The sequence below is a fragment of the Gordionus sp. m RMFG-2023 genome, chromosome 3, assembly GCF_954871325.1.
Source record: "Gordionus sp. m RMFG-2023 chromosome 3, tfGorSpeb1-WG-v2, whole genome shotgun sequence".
Classification (NCBI taxonomy): Eukaryota; Metazoa; Nematomorpha; class Gordioida; order Chordodea; family Parachordodidae; genus Gordionus; species Gordionus sp. m RMFG-2023.
Window position 1 is genome coordinate 41,712,325 of NC_088777.1, and position 27,702 is coordinate 41,740,026.

Sequence of the window (27,702 nt, forward strand, 5' to 3'; positions counted from 1 at the left end):
TATAATATATAAAAATTTTAACTTTTATTTTTTCCTTTATTTTTTTACAATAACAAAAAAATGCGAATGAAATTTACTAATATTTATTTATATTATAGAAGATTAAATTTAAAAAAATATATATTATAAATATTATACAAACAAAAAGTATGATATTGGATGGTTATATTTTGTCAAATAAAACTATTTAAGAAGGTCATTTTTAATCAGGAGTTTGACTGGAGCCACACTATTGGAATCAATAGAAATTTCACTGTATAATTAAAAAGATTTGATTCATTTATTATAAAATTATTCTTTGTTAATTTATCTATGCTTGTAATTGTGTAATGTAAAATAAAATGATAAACTTCTATTTTTTTAAAGTAAAAAAACTGGCACAATAACTGTATTTTAAAATTTCTACCTTTATTTTCTTGATTTTAAAGAAGGAAGAACTTTTCAGGTTTGATAAGGGCGCTGATTTTAATGTGAATAAAAATTGGTCTAACAATTGATTAATTAGCAGTGATATTCTAGATGTTTCCAATGGGAAGCTGGGAACTTTTAAAAAATAGAAATTAAATTAGTTTTAAAAAATAGGAATTCTTAAATTAGTTTTAAAAAAGGGAAATTTTATCTTAAATTATCAAAAGGAAATTTATATCGAAAAAGATATATATATAAATTTTCAAGGGGCTCTTCAAAATTAGAGGTATTAAGCCCTCTGGGTCTTCTCTATATGACGCCGATGGGAAAACGACGAATAATATAAAGATATAAAACAATATATAATTTTTATGTAGAAGACTCATTCAAGTAAAGTCATAAATCAAGGATTTGCCCTAATGTAATGGTTCTAAAATTAAACCATTAGGGGTAAAGCCATTAACTGACTATAAATTTGCTGGTTCTAGAATGTTTAGCATTGGAGGCATAGTGAGATCATCTATAATTATTAAATTAATTGCTGCAATATGCAATTTAAGGCATAGCTCCCTTTCAATTAATTCAATTTATTGCATTTTATACTATAAGTATGTATGGACTTAACCAAGTCCCTCCAATTAGGTTGCCTATAACAACCCTTTATTGGGTTCATCCTGAAAATAGTAATTTTATAATTTAATAACAAAATCTATTGAATAAAATTCACTACTGTGTGAATTGGAACAATTAATTTGTTTTTTGTACATATCATTAGCAAAAAAAAGTATTTAGTACTTAGGTTTAGACTTTTATTCTACAATTTGAAACTTCTTATTTTTATAAATATATAATAAAATATTTATTTTTAAATTTTTTTTTTAAATGTCAAAATCACAAACCATTTTCAATAATCATGATTATATTAATATTTTATCTCACACATAATTGAACATTATATTTATGTATTTCAATCATTATTATTTAAATAAATGGTAAAAGGGGAATAAAATTGCATAGTTTTTATTTAAATAAAAAGAAAAATTATTTTTTGAAAAATTTTAATTTAAAATTTTTGTTTTATCTTTTACCCTGTGCTCTAGATCCGAAATTAACTTAAAGCTCTTGAATAATAATAACTTAGATGATAACAGCTTCGATTTCCTTCGATTAGATTCTTTTTCCGCACCTGATTCATCAACCTTCGCCAATAATGATAAAGTAAATTCGATCTATCTAATAACTTGGAAGAAAAAAAAACTTTTACTTTTAACAAAAAAAATTAAATTAAATATATAAAAAATATTAACACACATCTCATCTCCGCAAAAAGTAATACGATATTTTATATTTCTTTAATTTTGGTGCGAAACATCAAAACACACAAAATAAAATTATGATTATCATACATACTACTGAAAAGATAGAATTTTAAAAAAAAGAAAATTATTTTAAAAAAAAAATAATAGCAATATAAGAAGAAGTGATCTAATTTTTATTTCACGATATAAATATTTAAGTTTTGATTTTCATATTATTACTTTAATTCGAAAAATGATTCCTTTTATTTTAAGGGGACACATATCGTAGAACCTTCCGACGCATTAATTACTAGTAAAAAATTTATCGAATCCGAAAATTTTATTGATCATTCTCGTTCCGCAACAAGTCACCACCCGCAGAATCATCATTTAAAGAACCACGCGATTCATTTGCGATCTGTCTCAGACGGAGTGGATGACCAACAATTCGATTACAATGAATATCTTTTCAAAATAAACAAACAGGATAATTCAAATAATTTAACTAATAATTCGCTGAAATACGTATCAAATACCGATAACGGAATTCCTTTGCGTGATTCGAAATGTGTTCAATACCTAACGCCCGATAATGCGCCCCGAATAAAAGGCTATCTTTGTTCTGTTCCAATTACTACAGCATCCACAAGTCGATATAAAAATTCTTTGACCAATATTTCCTCCTCCAAAGCGTCTTTATCCGATAATTCATTAGTTGTCGACAATAATTTGTTACTGCCCCGAACTTCGAGAACCGCCATTCTGGATTTTAAACAATCCCTAAATTATCAAGTATAAACTTTTCTTCTTCTATTTTTTTTACTCCTCTTTTAATTTAGATCTCCATTCATCATAACCCTTTTCGACATATCAATAAATCTTAATTGAAGGGTGAAATATTGTATGATTTTATTTGTTAATTTTTTTCTCTGAGTTTAAGTTATATTTATATTTTAATAAAAACATTTTAGGTTTTTTTTTGGAATATTTTTTTAGTTTAACCATGAAATTGTCATTATTAAATTGAGTTATAGAATCGCAAAAAAAAATATAACAATTATGCGGGGACAAAATTTTTTTACTATATTTTAAACCTAAAGTCGATCTTTTAATATCGATTTTTTAATTTTTAATTTTGACACCATGTTTAAGGATTCAATCGGGCCCGAGTTCATATTGAAAAGCGTTCAAAAACCAATCTATTTAACCCTATTCGAATCCGATTTCAATGAGGTAAGGATTAATTTTACCTTTTCACTTTTTAATTATCATTATGGGTGTACGTTTTTCAAAAGAATTTTTTAAAAAAAAATGTCTATTGATTACCGTTTTTTAAATATTTCACATGTACCTAATTAGAATTATAAGTTTAGATTCTATAAATTATTTTCTACTTACACATCATTGATTGTAGTGATCGTCATCGAGTCCCTTGGTCTCTGTCTGGTTTTGTTTATTTTTTTAAATACCGAAATGTCTTTAAAGGTGAGAGGATGGAGTGCTTGTTAGAGTTAAAGAAACGATAGGACTCTCCCTAAAGTCTTCCGAATGATCAGAGGAGACTATTTTTGCTTCATCATAAATTGATTTAAAGATATAAAATTATATTAGGGCTATTACTTAAGTTTAATCCACGCTTTTATTCAACAAAGAATGTAAATAGATAATGTTTTAATTTTTTTTTATTACGTCTTTAATATTTAAAAAAAAATTATAACTATACTAAATTAGTATAAGTCACTAGCTATATTTTTAAGTCAAATAGAAAAGCAACATATTTTAATTCAGTAAATCCGCTTGATTTTTATATTACGCTGACCATTCATTCACAAATTTTCATTTATAATCAGTTTTGAAAGTACAAAGCAAAATCATTTTTACTTTATTTTTAAAAAAACCCAGTTATACTAAGGTGAAATAAAAATTTCTCAACATTATCATTCATTAAGGCAAAAATGGAATTTGAATTAGATTAACTTGTCAATTCAAATTCATGAATAATTAATTTTATAGATATAATTAACATTTTATATTAAAATCTAATTTTATGTGTATATTATAATTAATTATTTATTAAATATAAATTGCTGATTTAAATTATTAATATACTCCCTAGTACAACATGAATAGGCTCAAGAATGGCAGCGGAAATATAGAAGACTACATATGCTTCCCCCACAAAGTTAGTTTTTTTCAAATATATGCAATAAAAAATTCAGTAAAACTAGTTAACTTTCATTTTAATTCTATATTGAAACCGTTATTTAACATTAATTATTTTTTAATCCATCCTTATATTCGACTATTATGTTGAATTGAAATATTATATGATTCCCAATAATCAATCACATCACATTATAACTAAAAAAAGTAAAATAAGAAATAGATTTCATAATTTATATTAGCCTTATTACTCATTTTAAATCGGGAAGAGGAAAAAACTAAAAGTAGCAATTTTATTTATAATCTATGAATATATGTGTAACAAGAAGATTTATATTAAAATTTATATTTGCTGTTGCTCTGTTGTTTTTTAGTTATACTTATATAATATTTATTATTATAATAAAAAATAATTATATTAATGAGTAAAGTCATGATTCATTTTTTTACTATTCTGGAGCTAAATTTTTAATTGATAATTATTATAGGAATAAGGGAAAGTAGGTAATTGATATTAATTAAATATCCATATGCTACATATCTATCTATCTTACTATTATTATTGTATTAGTTAAAAAAAAATACATTACGAACATTATTTATCTAAACATTTTATATTCTGTGTAAAAACCCTTAAAATGTGACCTATCAAAGTTCGTAGTCTTATTTGTCGATGGTAATTACTATAAGGAACAGTTTTATGATTTATTTGGTTGACAATTATTTAATCATGATGGGTAACATTTTTTATTAAACTTTTTATTTTTTTTAACTCATACTTTTCTTTCTTTTTCTTCTCCCATTTCGTTTCCTTTTCCTCCTTTTCTCCTTTTTTAAAAAAATAAAATTATAATACTTTTTATATATTGTATTTTTTTTTTATATTTACTTTAAGTTTAAACCTTTTTAACAATATTTAATTATAGGTTTATTTTAAAAAAAAAATCAAAATTTACATAAAATATATATAAAAGTAAATATTGATTCATTTAAGTGGAATTTTTATTTTAGTTTAATTAGTTTAAATTCTAAAGGAAAGGAACAAATAGTAGCTTATTCACATTTATATGTTTTATTATTCTTTCTTAAACAATGTTCCTAAATTTTATAAGTGGCTACACCCCCCCCCCTCATTTTGTTATAATTTCAACTTTTTGTTAATTATAATATTAAATAGAACATTGATTTTTTTAAACAACTTAATTTTTTTTTTTTTATAATTTTCATATTATTTTGGTGATTTTTTAAGTCCTTCAATCAATATTATAACAATACACTATTGTATAATGTTGTAAACTATGCAAAAAAAATCATGATTTTATATATTAAAACTTTAGAGGATACACTCATCTTGCATTTTTATTAAGACATGCCGGCCCGGAACCCCGTCCGGAACGGGTCGATAAATGTTGCGATTTTAAGAATCCAGGCCGGACTCAAAATAATTATATATTAATTAATTTAATTATTTTGAAAATCATATAATGGAACTGTTAATGTGCATTTCCTACTTATATTTCAATTTCCCTTTGGAACAATTTGCATAATACAGCCCAAATTATCCAAAATAAGTGAAATTTTAAATTCCGGGCCGGGCCGTAAAATGATAGAAAAAAAAATCAGGCAGGGCATAAAAATGAGAAAAAAAAACATTTCAAATTCGGGTCGAGACCAATATTTAGACCTCTGCTTCTTTATTTCTTTACATTTCCGGTAAAATCAGATTATAAGAAAAAAATTTAAAACGTGCTAAATATCTAAAATTGGCAAATAGCACGATCTTTGTTCGTTTTTAAATTTGAAGATTTGATTATGCCATAAAAATGTATTCTAGTATACAGGTAAAATAGTGTCTATCTAGACATTTCAGACAATCTGGTCAGGAACTTTTAAGTAAATTTAACTTATATATACTGGCAAGTGGCAACACACCCATTGACTAAAGTATTAATCAGTTAAATACCAAGGACTTCTACCACAGGGAGGGTTTGGGGAAGGGGGGGGGTCAAGATATGAAAAAGATTTTCATTGAAATTGAAGAGAAGATAGGAGAAGGTTGTTAATATTTTAGGTTTTGATAATTGTGATTTCTTTCTTTCGCTAATTTTTATTTGATATAGGGGAAATAAATTGTCATTGGCTTAGGGGAGGGGGGGGGGTGTACTGTTATGCACATTTAGCATAATATATAACTATAATACGAGTATATAGTAATTAAACAATTTTTTGTTTTTAATATTTAAAAATTTTTATAAAATTTAAAAGCCCAAAAATAGGAATGCGGAAGTCAAAAAAGTTTTAATTATCCTTCTAAATGGACAAGCCTTGGAAATATCTTGTCAGCTTAATACAGCGATAAAAGATCTGTTAAACCTGGTCATGGAGTATATGAATATAGTGGAAAGAGAATACTTTAGCCTATCGTATATAAAAGGTTTACATGAATAAAAAATGTATTATAAACATAATATAATATTCTAGTATTTATTCATTCTAAAGAGAGGTCTGATGGGTTTATATTTCTATCAAAAATGTTTTGAATTACTGTATTTTTTGTCTTTTTTCTTATAGTTAATTTTTTATATTAACAGATTCTGAACACATATTTTTGGAGCCCGAAGAAAAATTGAGCAAAATATCTCCCCCAGCGTGGAAAGCGGACAAAGACAAGCACCATATTCATATACCGCTGACTTTCAACCTTTTTCTCAGGATAAAATTTTACACTGACGACATTAACATAATAACGTAAACAACAAACAAATATTTTTTATATAAATGTCCCATTTTTTTAAAAAAAAGTCTTTATAAGGGTATTTAGAACCTAAAAAATGATACATTGGTAATGTACTAGATTCATTTATTTTTCTAATATAAAAAAATTTCCTGTTTAGTATCTACTAACGGATTACAAAATTATACAAATAAAGTAGCTTATATAGCCCGTAAGTATGATGGGAAATCAGAAATTTCCCTTTTGTTTGATGATGATCTTATGAGGTTTGAATCAGAAATTTACCTTTGTTTTGGAGGGTTTATAATAAGTGTACAAAAGATTGTTTTTAAACAAATTTATTTAATATTGTGTGAGCCAACTCCAACTATTTATGCTTTAATACAATCTATCTGAAATTTTTGGTGAAAGACAATTTTTTGGACACATAACTAATCTTGACTGACCATTTTTATTATAAATTATGATATGGGTAATATCAGGCGCGTACGCAGCGGGGGAAGATCAGGGGGACAAATCCCCCCCCCCCCCTCCAAAGCCAAAAAATGCAGATGCCGGATTATATTTTTCAAAAATATTATTGTTAATTTATATTTGTTAATATTTATTCCTATCTCATATATATATATTTAATTACATTTATTTATCACATTCATCTACTAAGTTATTTTATCAGTTTTAATTTCGATTTCAAGTTTTCCTTGGCATAATTTGCCTATTATTTTCAAATTTTAGTGGCGTATTATTTATCTAAATTTCTAGTCAAATAATAATTATCTCTGAAACTCCTCCAACAGGGAGAAAGAAATTGTAAGCTTGTCCAGCGTGATCGAGTCTCTGCCATCAAGCATAACAGCTTTTATGGAGTTAGAAGAGCCGATTATTAATGCTATTACTGAAATATCACAATGGCTTGAAAGAAATATTTCCTCAGAAGCAAGAAAATTATTGGATTCAATACTTATTCCAAATTTTTTTTCTCATTAGAATGTATTATTTAATTATACAACTACTTTATGTAATATTTTTCAAAAACATGACATTGACTTGATTAAGATGAGAATAGCGGAGAGCATTTTATTAGAACTCAAGAAAATTAGAGCTAATGTTGATGAAGAACATATTTTATATGTTATTGTTGAGTCAAAAGCAGAGCTATAGGTGTTTAATATTTGTCCCCATCGTCAAAACATTAATATAGGATCTGTATAAGAGTATTATAAAACAAATGTCCCCTCTCTTAGATACATTTATAACACAAATAAATGAATGGTTTTTAATTCATCATGAATCCGCAGATATTACTTCCACAAAAGCCTTTCCAACCTTTTTCAGATGGTGATAGAAAAAAAAATATTTGTTAGATTTTTGTCATGAAGATTTTAAAGTATCTTATGATGCCTTATTAGCTGAATAACTATGATTAAAAGATTAACCATGGTTGATACAGTCTCAAAAAATGCTATGGATGCTTTGTATTATTTCAAACACATTTAGATTATATTCCCAATGTATTTAAATGGCTATATATATTGGCAACTCTTCCCATTAGTAAACTAATGAGAGAACATTCTCTATTTTAAGAAGAATAACAGAGCCCTGCAGAGGTACCATTTGCAGGGCACGGCCCGGATTTTTTTTTAAAAATTTTTTCGGCCCGGATTTTTTTTTTTTTAAATTTTTAGGCCCGGCCAGTATTTTTTTAAAATAAATTATATTTATTTTTGATTTTTATAGCTAACTAATAATGGCGATTTCAAATATTTGGTTTTAAAATATGCAGCTCGGCCCGGATATCTTTTTAAAAAAAATTTTTAGGCCCAGCCCGGTTATGTTTAAAAAATTAAAATACGGTCCGGTCCGGGGGCCGGGCCTGCAAGTCTCTGAAAAACATACCTATGAAATACAACCTCTGAAAGTAGATTGAATGATTTGGATCTTTTGAATATTCATAGGCATTTAACGCCAAGCAAGGACAGATAATTGAAAAATTAGCTCAAAACATACAAAATACAATTAATCCTAAGAAACTTTTTGTGTATTAATTTATATTTCCAACATTTAAATTTTTTATACTTTATTTATAAATTTTAAAGGCTCAAAAAATTCAAATTTCAATTTTGGGTCATTTAAGTGATTCATATCGTGGTTATATTCACTTTATATTTTATAATTCACATTTATTTTATAGTTTTACAATGCCGGTTTATAGTATATATAATTTTTTTGTAATTCACATTAATTTAAAATTGTGTATTAGAAAAGTTATTAGTCCTAATAAATTTATGCTTAATATTTTTAAATAACAATATTTCTTAAAAAATTTCATTATCCCCCCCCCCCCCCCAGACCAAATTCTTGCGTACGCGCCGCGCCTGGGTAATATGTAGTATAAATATCAGAATATATATTTATATATTTAAATAACCAACTTTTCAAATATTTGATACCCATATTCAATTTATATATTATGGAATTTTTTTTTACAAATTCTGATCTCCTAAGGTCTAGCTCTAGGCCCTCCCACTTAAGGTGATAAAAAACATTATTGTCAAAAAATATTTTAATTACCTTTTATTTGATACTCATATTGAATTATTATTATTTAATCCCCCCCCCCTCTATTGGACCTAATCTAACGCATCAAGACCAAGAGTGTATGTTTAGTCAAAAGATATTTTAATTAGCTTCTATTTGATACCCCATATCAAATTTTTAACCTCCACCCCCAGACCAAGTTTAACCTATGAACCCTAAGAGTAAATATTATTATTTCAGTCAAAAAATATTTTGATTAGCTTTTATTTGATACCCATATTATTATTTTATGTTTATAAAAATATTCTATCCTCCCCCAATACACCCGACCATTTAAAGTGATATCTAACATTATATTTGTGTTGATAAAAATTATGCTGTTAAAAGGCTCGATTTTTAAAACGGCTAACCCAATCTAGCCAAGAATATTAGGGCATGGAGATTTTGCTTATAATAGAAATGATTTGACATCTATTAATGAAATATCGAGGTGTCTTATTTTTTAACTGAAATATTGGGTTAGCCGTTTTTAAATCGAGCCATTTAACAATACAAATTTCTGACCCCCAAGATCTAAACCCCACCACTTAAAGTAATATTTAACAACATATTCAAAACAAAATATGTTTTAATTTGATACTAATATCAATTTTCTATTTTTAACCCCCCCCTCCCGTCTGGACCAAGTTCAACCCATTTTTAGTTAATACTATCATTTCAGTCAAAAGATATTTTAATTAGCTTCTATTTGATACTCATATCAAATTTTTATTACTACCCTCCCCCCCCCCCCACCCCCAGACCAAGATAATCTGAACACTAAAAGTAAATATTATTGTTTAAGTCAAAAAATATTTTCATTAGCTTTTATTTAATACCCATATCTACATTTTGTGTTGGTAGAAAACTGGCCCGTAAGGCCTAGCCTCACCCATTAAGGGGAAGAGTTGGATAGATCTTTTGATTAGCTATCGATTGATACCTCTGTTAGACATATCTACTCTTATAAAGCCAAGAAAAATTAACTAAGCTAACTGATTAATATATAGTTATATGTTGAAAAATAATTACTATTAAATTCATATTGGTATGTAATAATTGCTATTTTTTGTCTAAGGTAACATTTGTATTTTAGGTTTTCGATGTAATGCGATGTTTTAGATTTTTGAAGATAATAGATATCATTGGAAAAATATCAGTAGATTTTTTTAATGGCAAGGTTGTCTAAAATTTTGATGTGAATATTTTTTTTTCCTTTATGCTATTTAAAGCATTTATAGTCACTAACAAAGCATGAAACATTGGCATAAATCTTAAAATTAGCTCTTAACGGAGATGATATAAAGAAATTACATATTAAATAGCAAACTGCCGATGGTCTGGCAAATGGGAATCGATGCCATTCACCCCCCCCCCCCCAAGTTCCTAACCCCCCTTCCTTAAATGAATTCTGACTACGTCACTGAAGACTTGCTAAATATTATAAGAAAAGACATTAGAACTTTTAAGCGTATGTATATAACTTATATCTGCAGCATCCATCTTGATTAGTGCAAAGAATTTTAGCCATTTATTTGAGGAAGGGGGAGGAGGGGGTTGGATAGGCCCTTTATTCTTACAGTATCCGAAAAATATGCGCAATAAAATTATTTTTACATATATAATAATTATAATCTTCTTCACAAAATTTAAATTATTGTAAAAGGGATCCTAAGGCATTACACCAACATTATCTACAAGTGAGAAAAGATGTGCTAGAACAAAGGTTAGTTTGTTCAGACGACGAAATATTTTCACTGGCATCTTTCGCTCTTCAGTCAGAATTTGGGGATTTTGAAGCCTTAAATTTCGGTCCAACCTCGGCTTATTTCATAGTAGAACATTACGTTCCTCGGAGAACTATAAACAAGTATGGCATTAAAGCATTGAAGGATAAATTGGTTGACGGTCATCGCAAATTAAAAGGGTTATCTAGAGATCAGGCCGAAATCAGCTTTCTAAGGGTAATTTGTTATGTCCTTATTGTTTTTTTTTATAAGATCTGTTTTAAAGTCTATATAAAGAATCCTTAAGTTAGATATTTGCCTTTTGATATTTATTTATTTAAAGAGCGCCGTCTTGAGCCTCTCTAGCCTTGGTAAATATAATTATGGAGATTTGAGAACAAATTTTTCGGCTGGTCACAAATTAAAATCATTTTCACTATTTTGTACCTAAATCCGCATTTATAGTAAACGCGTTATGTTATTAAAAATTAAACTAATAAATAGATATATTTATAAATATTTATGATAAAATTTGAAAAACATGTTGCGATGCGCTGATAAAATATATGCGATAGATTATAAAAATAATAGCGAATTCGATAAAAAGGTATATAATTTTTCTTAAATATTATATAAAATAATTATCCTTATTTTAGCTTTATCTTAAATTAGTTTTTAAAACTGAATCAGCTGTACTGCGTTAAATAACACAACGCTTGAAGATAGCGCGTTTACTATAAATGCAGGGTAAGGGACATTTCAATTAATTATGTCCTAAATTTTTTTTGGCTTTTTAATCATAGGAAGCCCAAACATTAAGAGAATACGGGATTCATTTTTACAAAGTGTTTAAATGCCGCCATAAAACGTTCATGCCTGTTCATATGGGCATCAGCTCTAACGGTATAATCATTATCGAAGATTTTGACGTTGACATGGCAGAATTTAGGACACCCATTGCCTCGGTGCCCTGGGCTAACGTCGATAAAATATCATTCGATCAAAACAGGTTCAGAATACAGAAAAAGTTTTTCGTCAACAAAAATTCCAGTATCTCGCAAAGTAAATTACTCAATCGAGAGGAGTTCTATACAGAAAATTGCAAAAAGTAATCGAATTATTATATATTTAAAAAAAAAATTATTTTAATAGTTTTGTAATTTTGATCTAAAGAGTCAGTTTATTAAACAATGAAATGAAATTTAGTGCTCATGGGCATTAAATAATTGCTCAAAGACGCAGGTCATTAAGTCAACGGAATTTGTTCAATGTCCACAGGGATTTTAGTAAATATGAGTTGTTGTTTTTTTTTGAGAAAATTTAAATAATTTATAGTGCGGGTCAGTCTGGTCAGCGAGCTGAACCCTACTTGTGCAAAATCATTTACTGGCTGCGTCAGGCCGAAAAACCAGATCAAAAATTTCATAGGTTGGTAGATTATACCTACCCTGTCAATTTCAGTTTAAAGTGTAAAAAAATAAATCATAAGAAATTTATCAAACTATCGATTATTGAAAATCATAAGGAATTTATCAAACTATCGATTATTGATAATGGTGGTCTGTCTCTCTGTTATAGATGTTTCGTTTTATTTTGTTGGTTTGTTTGTTTATACAATAATTTTGTAGATTGTTCACAATTATATCTTAATTGTAATTCTAATTTTAAACTTCGGAAATATAAGGGGTCGATATTTACTCAAGCTATGCGAAATGCATCACAAATTTTATCTAAATCTGAAAATGCGTAAACAATACTCCGAAATTTATTCTCAAAGTAAAAAAAGAAGTTCTTTTTAATATATAAATATAAATATAGATATATTATATTAAATATTATATAAACTTCTGCAACCCAAGCCGGTGCGGGAAAATTAAAAGAAAATTGAAACACGCCGTTTAACGGGCCGGGAAATGCGTTCATAAATTAAAGAGTGGGTAGATAATTTATACATAAAATATCAGGCAGGTCCTCGCAAATCTCTGATTTTTCGTAAAATTTTAATAGGCCATTAACACTATTTGAAAAAAATACAATATGGGTATTTATTTATTTAAGAGCAGTCTAACTAAAATACTAAATCTATAAATAATATGGTATTCTCAAAAAATTAAACAATTTATTTATGATTCAATTACAAATGCACAATACAGATAAAGATATAATTGATTATAAAACGATTGTTGTAGAAATAGATAGCCCTAGAGGAAATATATTAGATAATTTACATTAGAAATGTGATGGCCGGGAAATTATTTAAAAAATTTAACAGGCCGGAGCGGACTTTCCTAAAACTTTAACGGACCGGGCCTGACTTTTCGCGAATTTTTACCGGCTATACCAGGTAAATAAAAATGATAATAGATTGGACCGAGTATTCTAATTTTTTTACAACTATAGCGTACCGGGCCTGGCAAATTTTTTTGGTCGGGCCGAACAACTTGTGCAAAATCTCAACGGCCTGAAGCATGCTGGGCTTTGCCGACTTCTTATATATACTACCAGGACTGTGCCCCTGAATACTCATGATCTTACTGAACCCAAGCTAGAGTCTTGCGCGGTAAGCTCGGACATTGACGACTTATTTTCTCGGGCTCAGGCTCCGAAGCCCGATCTAATCCTCGAAAATTAAATATTATAAATAGCCTCAATAGTTTCATAGAAGTATCAATCAGAATCACATGCCATTTTTCATCTAACACATTTCACTTTTAAATAATTTCAGCACTGAGAGAAGGGGGCGCAGGGGTTCGACCCCCCTGAAAAATATAAAGAGCACCCTCAAAATTAAGAATTTTTTGTATGTTAGCTTAAAAGAAGAAGGTAATCTAAGATAATGTTAGCCAGAAAAAAAGGTTAATTTTAGTTAATGTTAGCTTTAAAAAAAGTGTTGATTCTGAAAATAATTTTAAAAAATTTTTTTGAGCCCCCTGAAATTTTCAAAGCCCTGTTTAGTTTCTATTTCCGAAATTAACAATTTTCTGTGATTTTTATTGTAACTAGGTTAAATAAAATACATATTATATTTTACATTTAACCAAAATAAAATCTAGAATATTAATCTGAAATATTTTCATTTGTTTTATCTAAGATCTATTCAATTTAAAAAGCCTCAGATATATATATTAATAAAATTGTTTATAGAATGAATCCGAATTTAAAAATAATTTTTGAAAAGATTAAAACTCAACAATTTGAGACCCAAAGGCAATATAAATGGGAAATCTGGAGTATAGGACCCACTTATATTTAATAGACATGGTGAAAAATTCCTCGGGCTCAGGGCTGGAAAGAAAAATAAATTTGAGCGATTATTACTTGCAATGTCCAAGTTGGGTATCCCCCTAAACCAATCTAAAATATCATTCACCGTTTATGAAATGAATGAACTGATATTGAAATTTAAAATAATGACTTGAAAATTATTTTTTGGCATATATTTCTTTACATTTGATTTCAAGAATTATATTACATAATTATAATTCTTACAGAATCTCCCGCCAGATTTCAAGACTATTCTCTTTATACGGATATAAATGAACGACTTCAATTAATAAAAAATCGAGATGACGTGATTAGTCAGATGGCTGCGTCCCCAGATTATCATAGAGGAGTTAATGAGGCGTATTTCGAAAGTCACACTTTGCCAGCTCCTTTGTCAAGCCCTAGACACCATCTCTATTCCCCGATGCATTGCACCTTTCATCCCCTATCTTACGATAATAGAAATAGTAATAATAGACCGTCTACGAATTTCGGCGATAATGATGCATTATTAAAAAATATACCACCGATTGGTATGAACTCTCTGAGGAGTAACGGTCATGTTAGTTCTAATCAACTCAGATGCACATTAAATCATTACTTACCGAGTAATAACGTTGAAACCGCAGTATTAACCAACTGCAGCTGCCAGTATTGTAGGCATCATAATCAAAATACTATTGAGGCCACATTTTACGAATCCAGTATGGGAAGAGATCAGTGTGGCAAAATGATGGATAGAAGACTTTTCAAGAACTCTAGATCCCTAAACGACTTAACAGCCGTTAGAAGAATGCCGATATTTTGTGAGTCGATTAAGGAAAGGAACAAGGAAACTACTATCAATGCAGCCAACGAAAGAAATGTGATTCATGACAGAAATAATAGTATAATTAACTCGCACAATGTTAACTCTGATAACGTTAGTAATATTTGTAATATCAATAATTCTTCTATAGAACGAGAAAGTAAACAGCAATCCTCGGGATATGGATCTCAAAGGTGATAAATAATTGTATTTTCATTGAAATTTAATTATAAAATGGTGCAGATAAGTTTGGTAACTTTTAGTAGCAGAAGCAAAATCAATTTTAGAAAAGTGAATAATTTAAAAAAAATATCTTGTTGAAGTCAATTTTAGACAAAATGTATTTACAAATATTTTTTAATATAATAATAATAATTGACTTTGACGCTGTTTGTTTATAATAATATATTCCTGTAGATCAAATTATAGCTTGGACTTTAATTTACAAGATGACGCATATCCTATTACACCTAATATCGAAAAATCTAATCAGACCTTGGAATCCAAAATGCATCCAAAAATTATTCAAAACGGTATTAGAAAAAAAACCAGCTGTTTTATAAATATAATTCTTTTTTATCGAAATTTTACAACCAATTTTATAAATTCTTTAATAAAATAAAAAAATATGTTTTTATACGAATACGCTTTTAATTTTTGTAGCAAGGAATTTCTAATTTTGAATAAGATTATTGACTTGCAACTAAAATTAGTAAAATAACAAATAAATGAAGAAATTTTTTGGCCTTTTGAAAAAGAAATAGGATTGTTTTACAGAATCATAATGCTAAACAGGGACTTATACCCCTCCTTAGAGGTCTGCATTGGGCGTTTTTTTGACCAAAAGCCCGCCCATCCAATGTTTTAAAAAAAATTTAACCCGCCTGCCCAGCCCACCCATAGTTTTCAAAAAATATATACCCACCCGCCCCACCCATTTGTCTAAAATTCCTTACCCGCCCGCCCGCCCATTAGTCTAAAATTTTTTACCCGCCTTCCATTATTTATAAAAAAAATTTAACCCAAGCCCGCTTATAAAATTTAATTATGGTCATTCTTTCATTTTTTTAAGCATCTAATAAAAATATTTCAGCATTACACCTTTAAAAGTTTATAATTTAGGAAATTAATATAAGTATTAAAATAATCAATGTAAATTATGGACAATTTATTTGATCAAATTGAATATTTATGAAAAATATAAATATAAAATTAATATTATATCTAATTATAATGCAAAAATAATAATGAATTGACATTTTCTGGATTCAAACACGTTCTTTTTTGTTCTAAAAATCTTTTCAATGCTAAATCCGCGTTCGGAAGAAGCACTAGAAAGTTTTATCACATTCCCATAAAAGGAAATTTTTAATAGACAAAAATGTTTATTTATTCTAAGAAAAAAGTTTTATTGTTGTGTTTATTACATAATATAGTTAGTTAAATGTTATTCACTTAAAAAAAAACGATTGGTACAATAAGAAAAGAAATATTGTTATAGATCATTTAAACAATTATTTTTTTTAGTTTGTTTTTGAACAAAATTTTTTAATTTCCTTAACCCGCCCGCCCATTGTTTAAATTTCATAACCCGCCCGCCCAGCCCACACATAGTTTCAATTTTTTTCTAATCCGCCCGCCTGCCCATTCTCGAAAAAATTTTTTACCCACCCATCCGCCCGCCCACTTAGAAGGGCGGGCGTGGGGGGCGGGCGGGCCGAAACCCCGCCCAATGCAGACCTCTACCTCTCTTCCCCTCTCCCAGCCAATTAACCTTTAATAAAATTTAGCACAAAGCTATCCTTAATTTCCTTGCCCTCCACCCCCCCCCTTCGATTTCAATAATGATTTCGCGTCATACAACTCCCCCCCCCCTTCCCGTTAGTAGTTCCTGGTGCTATCTAACGTACTTTTAGCAAGTATTTATCATAAGATGAGGCGAGGAAGTTGAGATTTTGGTTTGAAATATATTTTGAATTTACTTTATATCTAAATTGTCTCACTCATCACTTAAGAAATTTAATTTAATAAATAAAAGCCCATTTGATGTGTCATTCATTCGACGATGACAATAATTGCAAAAATATAGAAGATGCTCAGAGAACATTACTTTCGAATCACCGTCATGATAGATTAGAGAGCTTAGATGGTCTAGTAGAAAGTCAAAATTTGTATAATTCTCAACTATCAAAATTTCTGGCCGACAATAATTTACCGGATAGCTTGAAAGATTATCACAGAATCATTCACAGCTATCAAAATCGCCTTAATAGACTCGATTGCAATATACAAAATGTTAATAATAATTATAACAATGGTAGTAACCTATATCAATACTCTAACAGTAACCACCAATGTAATAATAACACTGTCATAGGCAACGGGCTCGATGAAGGCGTAACCCCTACTAAAAATAAACTCACGAAAACACTGATTAAAAGCGTTAACGTTACCCATTCATGTGTTCAGACCGACGCGGTACAAGATAGCAAAAAATGCGTTTACGGTAACCCTAACACCAATTCCCCATTATCGTCTCCCATGATATTGAACGAAAATTTTCCCATTATTTCTTATTCGTGCGACAAATTAGATAATATCTTATCATCTTTCGCTACCACCTATCCGTTTTACCTAAACCATCGAAACCCTGAAGATATAGATGTTAAATCAAATAGTGGAGATAATATTTGTAAATCGGTAATCAACGTGGAAAGCCCTAATAGTGAGATAACAGAACACATTTCCGGGCTGGATACAAAAGTAAAAAAAAAAAATATTATACTATTATAATTAAATTTAAATAAACGTTAAATCTAATATTTTAATGTTAAATAAAATAGGAAATGAAAGGACTCGTGTCTAGTATGTACAATATGCATTCATCAAAGGCTAACATCTCAAATAAGCTTGCCTATAACCAGTTTTAAAAATACATATATCACACATAGACATAACCAAAATTTCCGTAAATAATATTTTAAGCAACTAATAAAGGATACCCTTTACACTCCCCACCCCTCCATACTCCCAGCTATCTCTCCCTCATAAATGAATACAATAATAATTAATTTTGAAATGATAAGTAAAGAGTCCTGCATGACTATTTTTTTAGGTCCCATCCAATCCGAGAAAAAAATAAAAAATGTTTCTCGGACCGATCCGATCCGGGAATTTTTTCCTAAAGATCTGAATCCGATAAGAATTTTTTTTATTCAACTTCCGAATTCGACCGAGTTTGAGAATGTTCTGCCAGACCATCGCCAAAATCTGTTGAATACGCATAGATTCTTGCAGGGATTTAATAGGTATTAAGTTAGCAACTTATTAAATTTTTATAACACTAACTTTATAGGATTTAAAAAAAGGTTATTTATATATGCAGTACCAGCAGTAGAATAATAAAAATGCGAAATGATTAGTTTCTTAGTTTTAAAATTAATTGATTCTTAAATTTCATATTTTTTTAAAATCAAAATTAACCCATTTTAGTATTTCCCATATTTGTGATAAATGTTAACTCTAACCTATACATGTCTAAATTTTTACCCTGCCCTCTTTACTAAAATACATCCTTAAGGAAAGTAGGTTTCAGAAAAAATTATACCTACTGACCCTTAAAAGCTTACTAAACTATAATATTAACTTATCAAATTGGAAAAGTAAAATACTTTTTAGAAAAAAAACCGCGCCTTTTAATTAAAAACTGTAAAAATAATTCTAAAATACTGTGCATTTCAATTGAAAAACTTGACACTTTATTTTCCATAAAAAAATTAATATTATGTAAATGGGAAATGCATCCATGATAAAAGCCGGTAAAACAAGTCTAAGACCCTGCAAAAAATTTATGGAGAGTGAGGGATGGGGGGGGGGGGTAATTTTGCTAAACCTATATGATATGATATTAAATCATATTCTACTAAAACAATTATTAGTAATTTATTCTTTTTACATTATATTTAAGAAAATATTTGAAATAATTAAAATTTGTTTTTAATTATGTATTAAATAAAGGGAAGTTCCTGAAATCCACTCTCAAAAATTTAAGAATAACAACCTAACCAATTCCCTAAATCTTCCTAAAATTCATGAACAGGTAGAAAATAGCACATTGCGAATAAGAGAAGCCTTTGATTTTTTAGATAATCAAGCTGAAGAGGTGAACCAAGTAATAGAAAATTGCGAAACTTTTAACAATCTTCCTCAGGATGATGAAAACAATAATTTACCTATTACTGAATATCAACACTATTCTTCCATCCATGTAGATTCCGTTATTAATAAAAATGTTAACCTTAATAAAGAGATGATTCTGAAGGGCAACTATTTGTACAAAAATGTAAATGAGGCAAATAATGACACTAAAAATGAGAAATTTGACAATACGAGATACGTAACATTTTTCAGTAAAACTTCCTTGGATATTTAAAAAGAAAATTCTTTTTATCATAGTTAAGTAAAATAATAAACGATGTTATTAACGCCATCTATAACATATAATTTTATGTTTTAATCAATTTTTTTTATAAAAGGCCAAAGTTTTATTATATAAATATTTTTGATTATTATAAATTATAAAAGGCGTGAAATTTGTCGTTTATAAATCAATTTTAAAAATTTTTTTGTATCAATTATAAACCATCAGGGAATTCGTTTTATTATACCAATTAGTAATTGTAAATTTAATGTTTTTATATATAATAAAAAAATTATATTAAATATGAAAAAAATGGAAAAATTAAATTATCTTATCTGAATTAATAGGTTCATCATCTCTTTCCCTCTAATTTTCAAGAATTTTAAGATTGGTAAATTTGTTATCTAAAATCAGATTTTTTTAAAAAATTAGTTTTAGATTTATATTATTTATACTATGTTTTTCTTAGTTTTATAAATATAATTAGGTCGAATTTTAGTTGAATTGACATTTTATAGGTTGTTGGAGGGGGGTATAAATTTGGATAAGGGCTTATATAAGGGATATTTGGAAAATATATATAATTTTTGTTCGAATATTTTAAAACTATAAAATTCTATTTTCTTACCCCCTACCCTGCAAGATAAAACAGGAGTCAATTTTTTTTAAATCAATTGAATCTAATGTTGTTTAAAACGGCTCGATTTCGTCGATTTTAAATTAAGAATTTAATCGAAATAATATTACGTAAGCCTCGAGATTTCGCTAATAGATGTCCAAACCTATTTGCCATCTATGAGCAAAATATCCAGGCTTGCTTAATTTTTTTGGCTAAAATCTTGGGTTAACCGTTTATAGCCGTCACTAATTGAATCTAAGGAACACTTTAATTAAATTATTTTTTCTTAAATCAATGCCTAAAAGAATTTTAAAGAAACATTTATTAAAAAAACATAAGTTTTTTTTCTTTAAACTGTTAAAATTCTATAACCAAAATTATTTCTTTTTCCGAAGTGTCGAGTCGAACCACTAAACCCTAATGAAACTTTAATATTTTCAAAATCGTTTTAATAAAATTTGAAAGGGAGAGAACTGAACCGTTTTAAATAATACTTATAACCCAGTTCATAACGGAATATAGTACATGTTAGCATTCTTATTAATATTTTATAGTATTGTTAAAGGCCTCTTTTAAAATAGCTAATTATCTCTTGATTCATAAAAAGATAGCTTACAGTTATATTTATATTATATAATTCGTCATTTATAATATAAATTTAATTATACAAAATAATATTGTGATTTACAAATTTCAATCAAAGTAATTTAAATAAAAAAAACAATTAAATAAATAATTGTACCGAAATTTTTTTTTAATGTAATAAGCACTGAAAAATAAAATCACATTATAATATTTATTTGCACCGAGAAAATATATAACACAATATATTTTTTTTTAAATTGGGCTTAATAAATTTTTAGACTATAAGCTATGTTCAAAATTGGTGTCTAATAGACGCCCTATCCGAAAAATAAATCTCTAGTCTAGTCTCTAAACAACCTTCTACAGAAGTCACAAATTTGAAACATTATATTTAATAATTAGTAATTTTAAATTTGGGAAATCATTATATATACTGAATGAGATAATATAAATATATATTTCAAATATTCTTTTTATTACTACTATCAAATAAAATTATATTTAAATTAACATATCAAATATAAAAAAAAATAAAACATTATTTTATAAAAACTATATTTAACATATTTTAAAGTAACTAGCTACTTCTTCTGTCCTCAGACTCCATAAAATGTTACTGTTTACTTCAACAGGAATATTTTGAAATTTCCAATACTTTATTGTGTTCAAAATTTTTATATGATTAGTTCTAAAAAAATTTGTGTATAATTAATTCTATGTATTTATTTCTAAATTACCATTTCGATCTTAAATTCAACCCCCAGCCCTGGTCTAAAAAGGCCCCATAAATCCCAGTTCGAACAGATCTATTTTGATTCACAATCCATATATTATTATATCGTCGGTCTAGAATTGGAGTGCTCCACTCGACATTTTCAAAATTTTTGAGTTAGAAGTGGATAATAACTTATTTATTCCCAATATATATATAAATAAAAACTAGATTAAAAAAATATTAATTTTTGCCGTTATAGCTCTGTCAAAATTGATCAATAAGCTTTTCCTATATATGATTTTAAACTTTAATGTTGATTTTCTCATTTTAAACATTTGCGCAAGTGAAGCACTCCAATTCTAGCCCGACGATATCTATATTGAAAATACCTTTTTACAAATTATTATCTAACAATATTATCTCTTGCGAGTAAAGATCAACAAGGGCAAGAACTTATCGATACAATAATTTAAAAGAGTGAAAAGATCCGCCACAAGACATCTCAGTTGTATATGATAATTGCATATTCATAATTGTGTTCAAATTAAATCTATTACATAAATTAATTAATTGTTTTAAGAATATCTTAAAAATTTTTACACATCAAAATAAATTTATATTAGACTAAATATCATTTATTAATATCTATTAATTTAAACCAATAATAATATAATAAAAATATATATTATGATGTGGTAAATAATATCGGCAAATTCAATAATCACTATATATTTATGCAATAATATAAAATGTATGAATATTATTATAAATTATGTTATCCTAAAAAATAACATATTAGTTGATCCCATGCATAAAATCGAAGTATTATAAATTTTATCCAAAGTCAATAATAAAAAAATTTAATGGTTTTTATATATTAAGTGTGGTTAATTATGAAACATATGAAGGTAACATAAATTTTTCATCATTTCTTGGTTTATTTTAAATCTAAATATAAAAAAAATGCTGGAATCAGTGAGGAAATCGAATGTTGCATATGAACAGATCAAAACAAAATTTTAAGTTCTAGCACATTTTTCAGCCTCTAACAGACATTCTCTAACCAATATGCGCGAATGAACTATACCCCTTTTTAGTCTCTCGGCAGCGACTTTACTCCCGGAGTAAGCTGGTCTTATGTCCCTGCCCATATCCTCGATAACAGCTAATAGCTGCGAGTATTTACTTGGAGTTGAATGGTTCGCGCCAGTAGAATTTGAAGGGTTAAGTTTAGTAAGGTTAGTACCGTTAGCACTCGAATTATTTGCGTTGGGCAGTTTGTTTAAGGGTCCGAAATTGTTCATGCTACCGCTTCCTAGATTAATATTTTGGAATATATTCTGGTTGTTGTGGGTTGAAGAGTGAAGGTGGCTAGTCTGGGTCTGAGGGGAAGGGGTGTAGAGATTAGGATGGTTACTGTATTTGTTATGAGGGGCCGAGTGAGCTGGATAATAATTGATTTGATTGGTGTGAGACGGAGCTTTATGTAAATTTTATAATTTATATTATAATAAAAAAAATAGTACAAGTTTTAAATTTTACTATGTATATGCAATTGCTAAATTAATATTTCTAAATGTTAATAAATTATCAGTATTTTAATTTACTTTTAATTACTCGCTTATAGTGTGGGAAAAGAACTTAAAATATATAAAATGATGTTTACCTAATATCTCTCTAACCTTTTAACCTTACCTGCCCTGACCTCATTTAACGGTTACAAATTTATAACCCTCTGATCATTAATCGGTATGATAAATTTTTTAAAAAAGGAATTGTTCTTAGGATCGATCACTAGCCAATTTCATTATTATTTAAAAAGAAATTGCGTGATTTTTTTATTAACCAAATTATATTTTTACTGGTCCAAAACTATTGCCCAATTTTTTATTCAATAGTGATATTCTTATACTGATAAAAAAAATACTAAAGAGGGAAAAATTATTTCTAGGAAGGCCTGGTCACAAAATGTCACCTGGTAGTTAGGGCCTAAGAATACCAAATCAAAGTTGAAACTAAAAATAAAATATAAAATATTATTATAACATATGTCTTTTTATAAAAACTTGGAATGCTAGAATTTGATTTAAGCATCTTGGAATTTTGAGGATAGGGGAGTTCGTCTCCGGCTTTCATTTTAAAATTTCCGGGGTCTCTGTTCACATTAGAGTCCGATTTTATCATGGTACTATCTAATATTGTTATTATGTAAATAATAGCTTTAAAAGGAAAAATTAAACTAAAATTTTTTTAAATAAGCCTTTGATTTAATTCATATCGCTAGTATAATGGCTGACCCTTTTGAATATATTCAAAATTTTCGGTATGTGGGGCATTCCATATCAAATCGATCACGATTCGGTTGACCCCTTTTAAAATTGTTAAAAATTTCTGGAATTATTTAGATTGGTAAAAAATGAGAAATATTTATTAGCTAGTTAGCACACCTGATTCTCGAGATATAGGGGCTCATAGGTGAAAAAAAGAGACACTTTGGAATCTGTAAAATGATTATATATCAAAAACAGTTTATAATAAAAAAAATACCATATTGTAGGTAAAAAAAAATCTCTGGAGGTCTATCAAAAAATAAAAAAGTTTGGCGCCAATTCGAGTCTTTAACTTTCGGACCTAAATTATACTTATGTTCTTAAGCAATAAAGTGAGTTTGTTTCAGAAAATATTTTGCCTTTTATTTAGATATAGACATACGATGTCAAAACCTTGGCGACGCTATTGGCTCTTCCGAAATATAAATTTTTACCTTAAAAAAAATAGATGACGCTTTATAAAACTACGGATTATTATTAAATTGTGTTGCTAATGTTGTTAAACGGCTAGATTTGAGCCGATTTTTAAAAAAGGCTAACTCAATATTATAGCCAGGAAAATATTGCCTAAGCGTCGAGATTTTGCCAATAAGATGTTCAATACTATGTGCCATCTATGAGCAAAATCTTTAGGCTTGCATAATATTTTTCTGGATAAAATATTGAGTTAGCCTTTTAACAAGATTAGTTGCTAATAACTTTCCAATAAAAAGATATTTTTACTTTAAATTTCATCAAATATATCAATTAAATTGAGGGGCAGTGGGGACAAATGCCCCTTAGACACTTATCATGTATGAAATTTCCAATAATAAATAATATCTTTCATATAATTTTTTTTATTATTCATTTTTATTAATGATATAGAAATATAGATAGATAATCAAATTCATTTCATAATTTAAAATATTTGAAACAAGTTAGATATAATAAATAATTATATATTTTAAGAAAATTAATTAAAAGTTTTAATTGTCTCATCCTTATGTAAAGAATATTTTTGTCCGGTGCTCATTTGTCATGAGATGTGGCTGCCACTCAGCTTTTTTTCCGAAATCATCTTCATGATTCTTATATTGATGCTGCTCCATCTGAATTTTTTGGTCGGCATTGAAATCTCTCTGTTAATTAGCGAACTAAATATTTTTGGAATAAATGAACGGCAATTGTATTATAAATGAGAGATTCAGATATTATTAGGTATACATGATTTAACTTATTAAGTGACTTGTAATAAATCACAAAAGGATGAATGGTAACTTGCGTTTTATTTCAGTGAAACCGCTGTACTTCATCTTGAACCCCAAGGGCATTATTTTCAGCAAAATCCGCCTTAACGATGTATTCTCCATCATTTTTAATTTTCAAGAATATTGTTTGCTGCCTTGTTAGAGTATAACAGTTAAATATTTAGCTTTTCGAAAACAGTACTATAAAAATAGAGGTTGATGAAGTTATAATTACAAAATTTCAACGCTCTGTAGTTACCCATTGCTTGTAGATAATATATTCGGTATCACTTGAATATAATATTTCACTTATCATGGCCTTTAAAAAAAGATCCAGGGCATTGAGCACAATTATCAAAAAAGCAATTTGGTAATGTTGGATTACAAATTTTTTTTGGCAATATATTTTTGTATGTAATTTTAATTAAATCTTTAGGTAAACTCATCAGCATTAATTCTGTGTTCAGATTGGAGCAAACACATATTGAATGGGTACCATTTCTGCCAACAAATACACAATTCTAGAAATAATAATCACAAAATTTAGAGAATCCAATCATAATAATTTAAAATATAGCACCTTATAATTTAAGATATAGCACTAATAAATTAATTAAAATGAATCTTTTTTGGACTTAACATTTTTTATTATAGAAACAAAATCCTTTTTCCCAGGCATCGATCTTCTAAATTCATCATAGCTATAAAATGTTTTGACAATAGCTACGGTGGCGGCATTTATTGTCTAGCCGGGTTTAGGATTCGGTGTTAAAAAACCCCTTTTTTTATCAAACCTTTTGATTTAATGCCATATGACATGATTTATATATTAAATTCTTTTACAATTTTTCTTACTGTCTAATTTAATGGTAATTAATAATAATCTATACTTATTTGTAATCGATAGATTTTTAAGGTATCTAGATATTCATCGAAGTTTGCTCATCATTTGATAAAGATAATAGTATAATTTTAGTCGTTAAAACTTTCTTTTACTCTAGATATTTTTTTGTTTGGATATTTCCATAAGTAATTCTTTTAATGGGAGATTCCCCTATTGATTGTAGAGATACATTAATGATATCAATAGCCTCTTGATTTCTTGATTAATGTATAAGGGGGGGGGGGTATCTATATCTACATTGTCATTTGAAGTATCAGGAATTTTTGCTAATTTTTGTCGGGATGAAGAGCATATTAAAATGTCTAAAATGAGTGGTAAATTTTTTGGGTCATGAAAGGTAAAATCTTTCTAAGATTCTTGCGATAATATACATGTCTTTATAGATTAAATAGGTTGCAACATTCTGATATTTTAACATTTGGTACGTCCATCTGTGATATAGAATAAAATTTTAATTGATCTGCACCTAAGGTTAAATGTTTTTGCACTCTCAAAATCCCGAATGTTATTGGTAGACAGACAAAGCGTGCAGACAAGTTGAATTATTTAAAATTAATCAGAATGGGCATGTTAAAAATATTATGCATAGAGAGATCGTTTTGAACAGTTTATTTTTGCTCGTAAAATTATAAAAATTATTCTTTTTTAATGCAACTGTTATACATAATCGAGCTAATAGTCATACGCTATATTAGCAAAGTAGAGATCTAAAAAAAATTTAAAACTTTTTAAGGATGGTGGAGGGGGGGGGGGCAGAACTGGAAAATTTTATCACAAAAATCCTAAGTTTCGTAGAGCGCCATCTATTTTCTTTCTTTTTTAGTAAAAATGTATAGTTCGGAAGAATCGATAGCGTAGCTAATGTTTTGACATCGTATATATATATTTATAAAATGTGTCTAAATAAGAGGTAAAAAAAAATTTCGAAAAACTCCCCTTTTTGTTTAAAAACACAGGTAAACTGGAAGTTAAAGACTCAAATTGGCGCCAATTTTTTAGACCTTTTAGAGATTTTTTTTACCTACAATAGGAAGTATTATATTATTTTTACTACTATAAGTAGTTTTTGAGATATAAAATTTTAAAAATTTAACAGATTCCAAAGTGGCTCTTTTTGGTATGAGCCTCCATATCTGGGAAACTAGGTGTACTAGCAAGCTAAAATAAACGGTTTTCTCATTTTTTTTTACCTATCTATATAATTCCAGAAATTTTTAACAATTTTAATTTGACATGGAATGGCCCAAGTATTTTTAGCCCTTCAGTTATGGAGTTGTAGATAAAGGTGGGAATAATTCCATTTTGGGTTTTAAGCTTTCGTTAATATTATTTTAAACTTATAAAAAACTTCCTATACATTCCCTTCTACACAAAAAAAAATGAATGCAGCATGTCATAAATAAAAATTGCAAAAAAAATTAAAATAAATATAAGCTCTTCTCTCCACAGATCTTTGCTAGACTTATCCTTCCTTGTTCCTAATATTTTATGCTATATTCCACCTTTATATTATTTAATTTATGAATTTTCGTTTTCGTATATAAATTCTGTGTTGTATTCAAAAGTTGTCATATAAAATGCAATATTACCAATAAATTATATTTAATAATAAAAATAAATATCATATATATTATTATACAAAATTTAAAAAAAAACCAATATTACTTTTTTTAAAAAGTATAACACTGCCAAATTTATGGGAGAAAAAAAAGCTTATACTCAGGAAAATCCTGGCTACCCCTATGTTACACAATTTAAACAAGATTTTATACATATATTTCGCGAATAGTTTTAGTCAAAAAATAGACATTGATATGAACTGAGTTTAAAAAAAAATCGTTGTAAGGATTGATTGGGCAGCCGGACCGAACTAAAAAAATATAGTTCTGCTGTGAAGCTCTAATAGAAAGGTAATACAAGT

The 27,702-nt window shown here is 27.9% G+C and overlaps 2 protein-coding genes across 3 annotated transcripts in view; one reads left to right on the forward strand and one right to left on the reverse strand.

Moving 5' to 3' along the window:
• The first annotated feature begins 1,962 nt into the window (after positions 1-1,962).
• LOC135926981 (putative uncharacterized protein DDB_G0282133) lies at positions 1,963-19,411 on the forward strand. Its single transcript, XM_065462914.1, has 13 exons — positions 1,963-2,498; positions 2,859-2,939; positions 3,823-3,888; positions 6,135-6,303; positions 6,461-6,617; positions 10,847-11,144; positions 11,711-12,015; positions 12,592-12,683; positions 14,399-15,173; positions 15,397-15,512; positions 17,018-17,742; positions 17,823-17,902; positions 18,997-19,411. The coding sequence occupies exons 3-13, from the start codon at positions 3,829-3,831 to the stop codon at positions 19,409-19,411; spliced, it is 3,192 nt and encodes a 1,063-aa protein (XP_065318986.1). The 5' UTR covers positions 1,963-2,498; positions 2,859-2,939; positions 3,823-3,828.
• A 2,631-nt stretch (positions 19,412-22,042) lies between these two features.
• Positions 22,043-27,702, reverse strand: part of LOC135926167 (AAC-rich mRNA clone AAC11 protein-like) — a 32,467-nt gene continuing 26,807 nt past the window's right edge. The window contains exons 3-4 of one of the 2 annotated variants that reach the window (XM_065461910.1): positions 23,385-23,510; positions 22,043-22,798 (exon numbers count right to left, since the gene is read on the reverse strand). In XM_065461910.1, coding sequence (XP_065317982.1) covers positions 22,338-22,798; positions 23,385-23,510 — 587 coding nt within the window. In that variant the 3' untranslated portion in view covers positions 22,043-22,337. The remainder of the gene's footprint in view (positions 22,799-23,384; positions 23,511-27,702) is intronic. The other variant, XM_065461911.1, reaches the window with a different exon arrangement.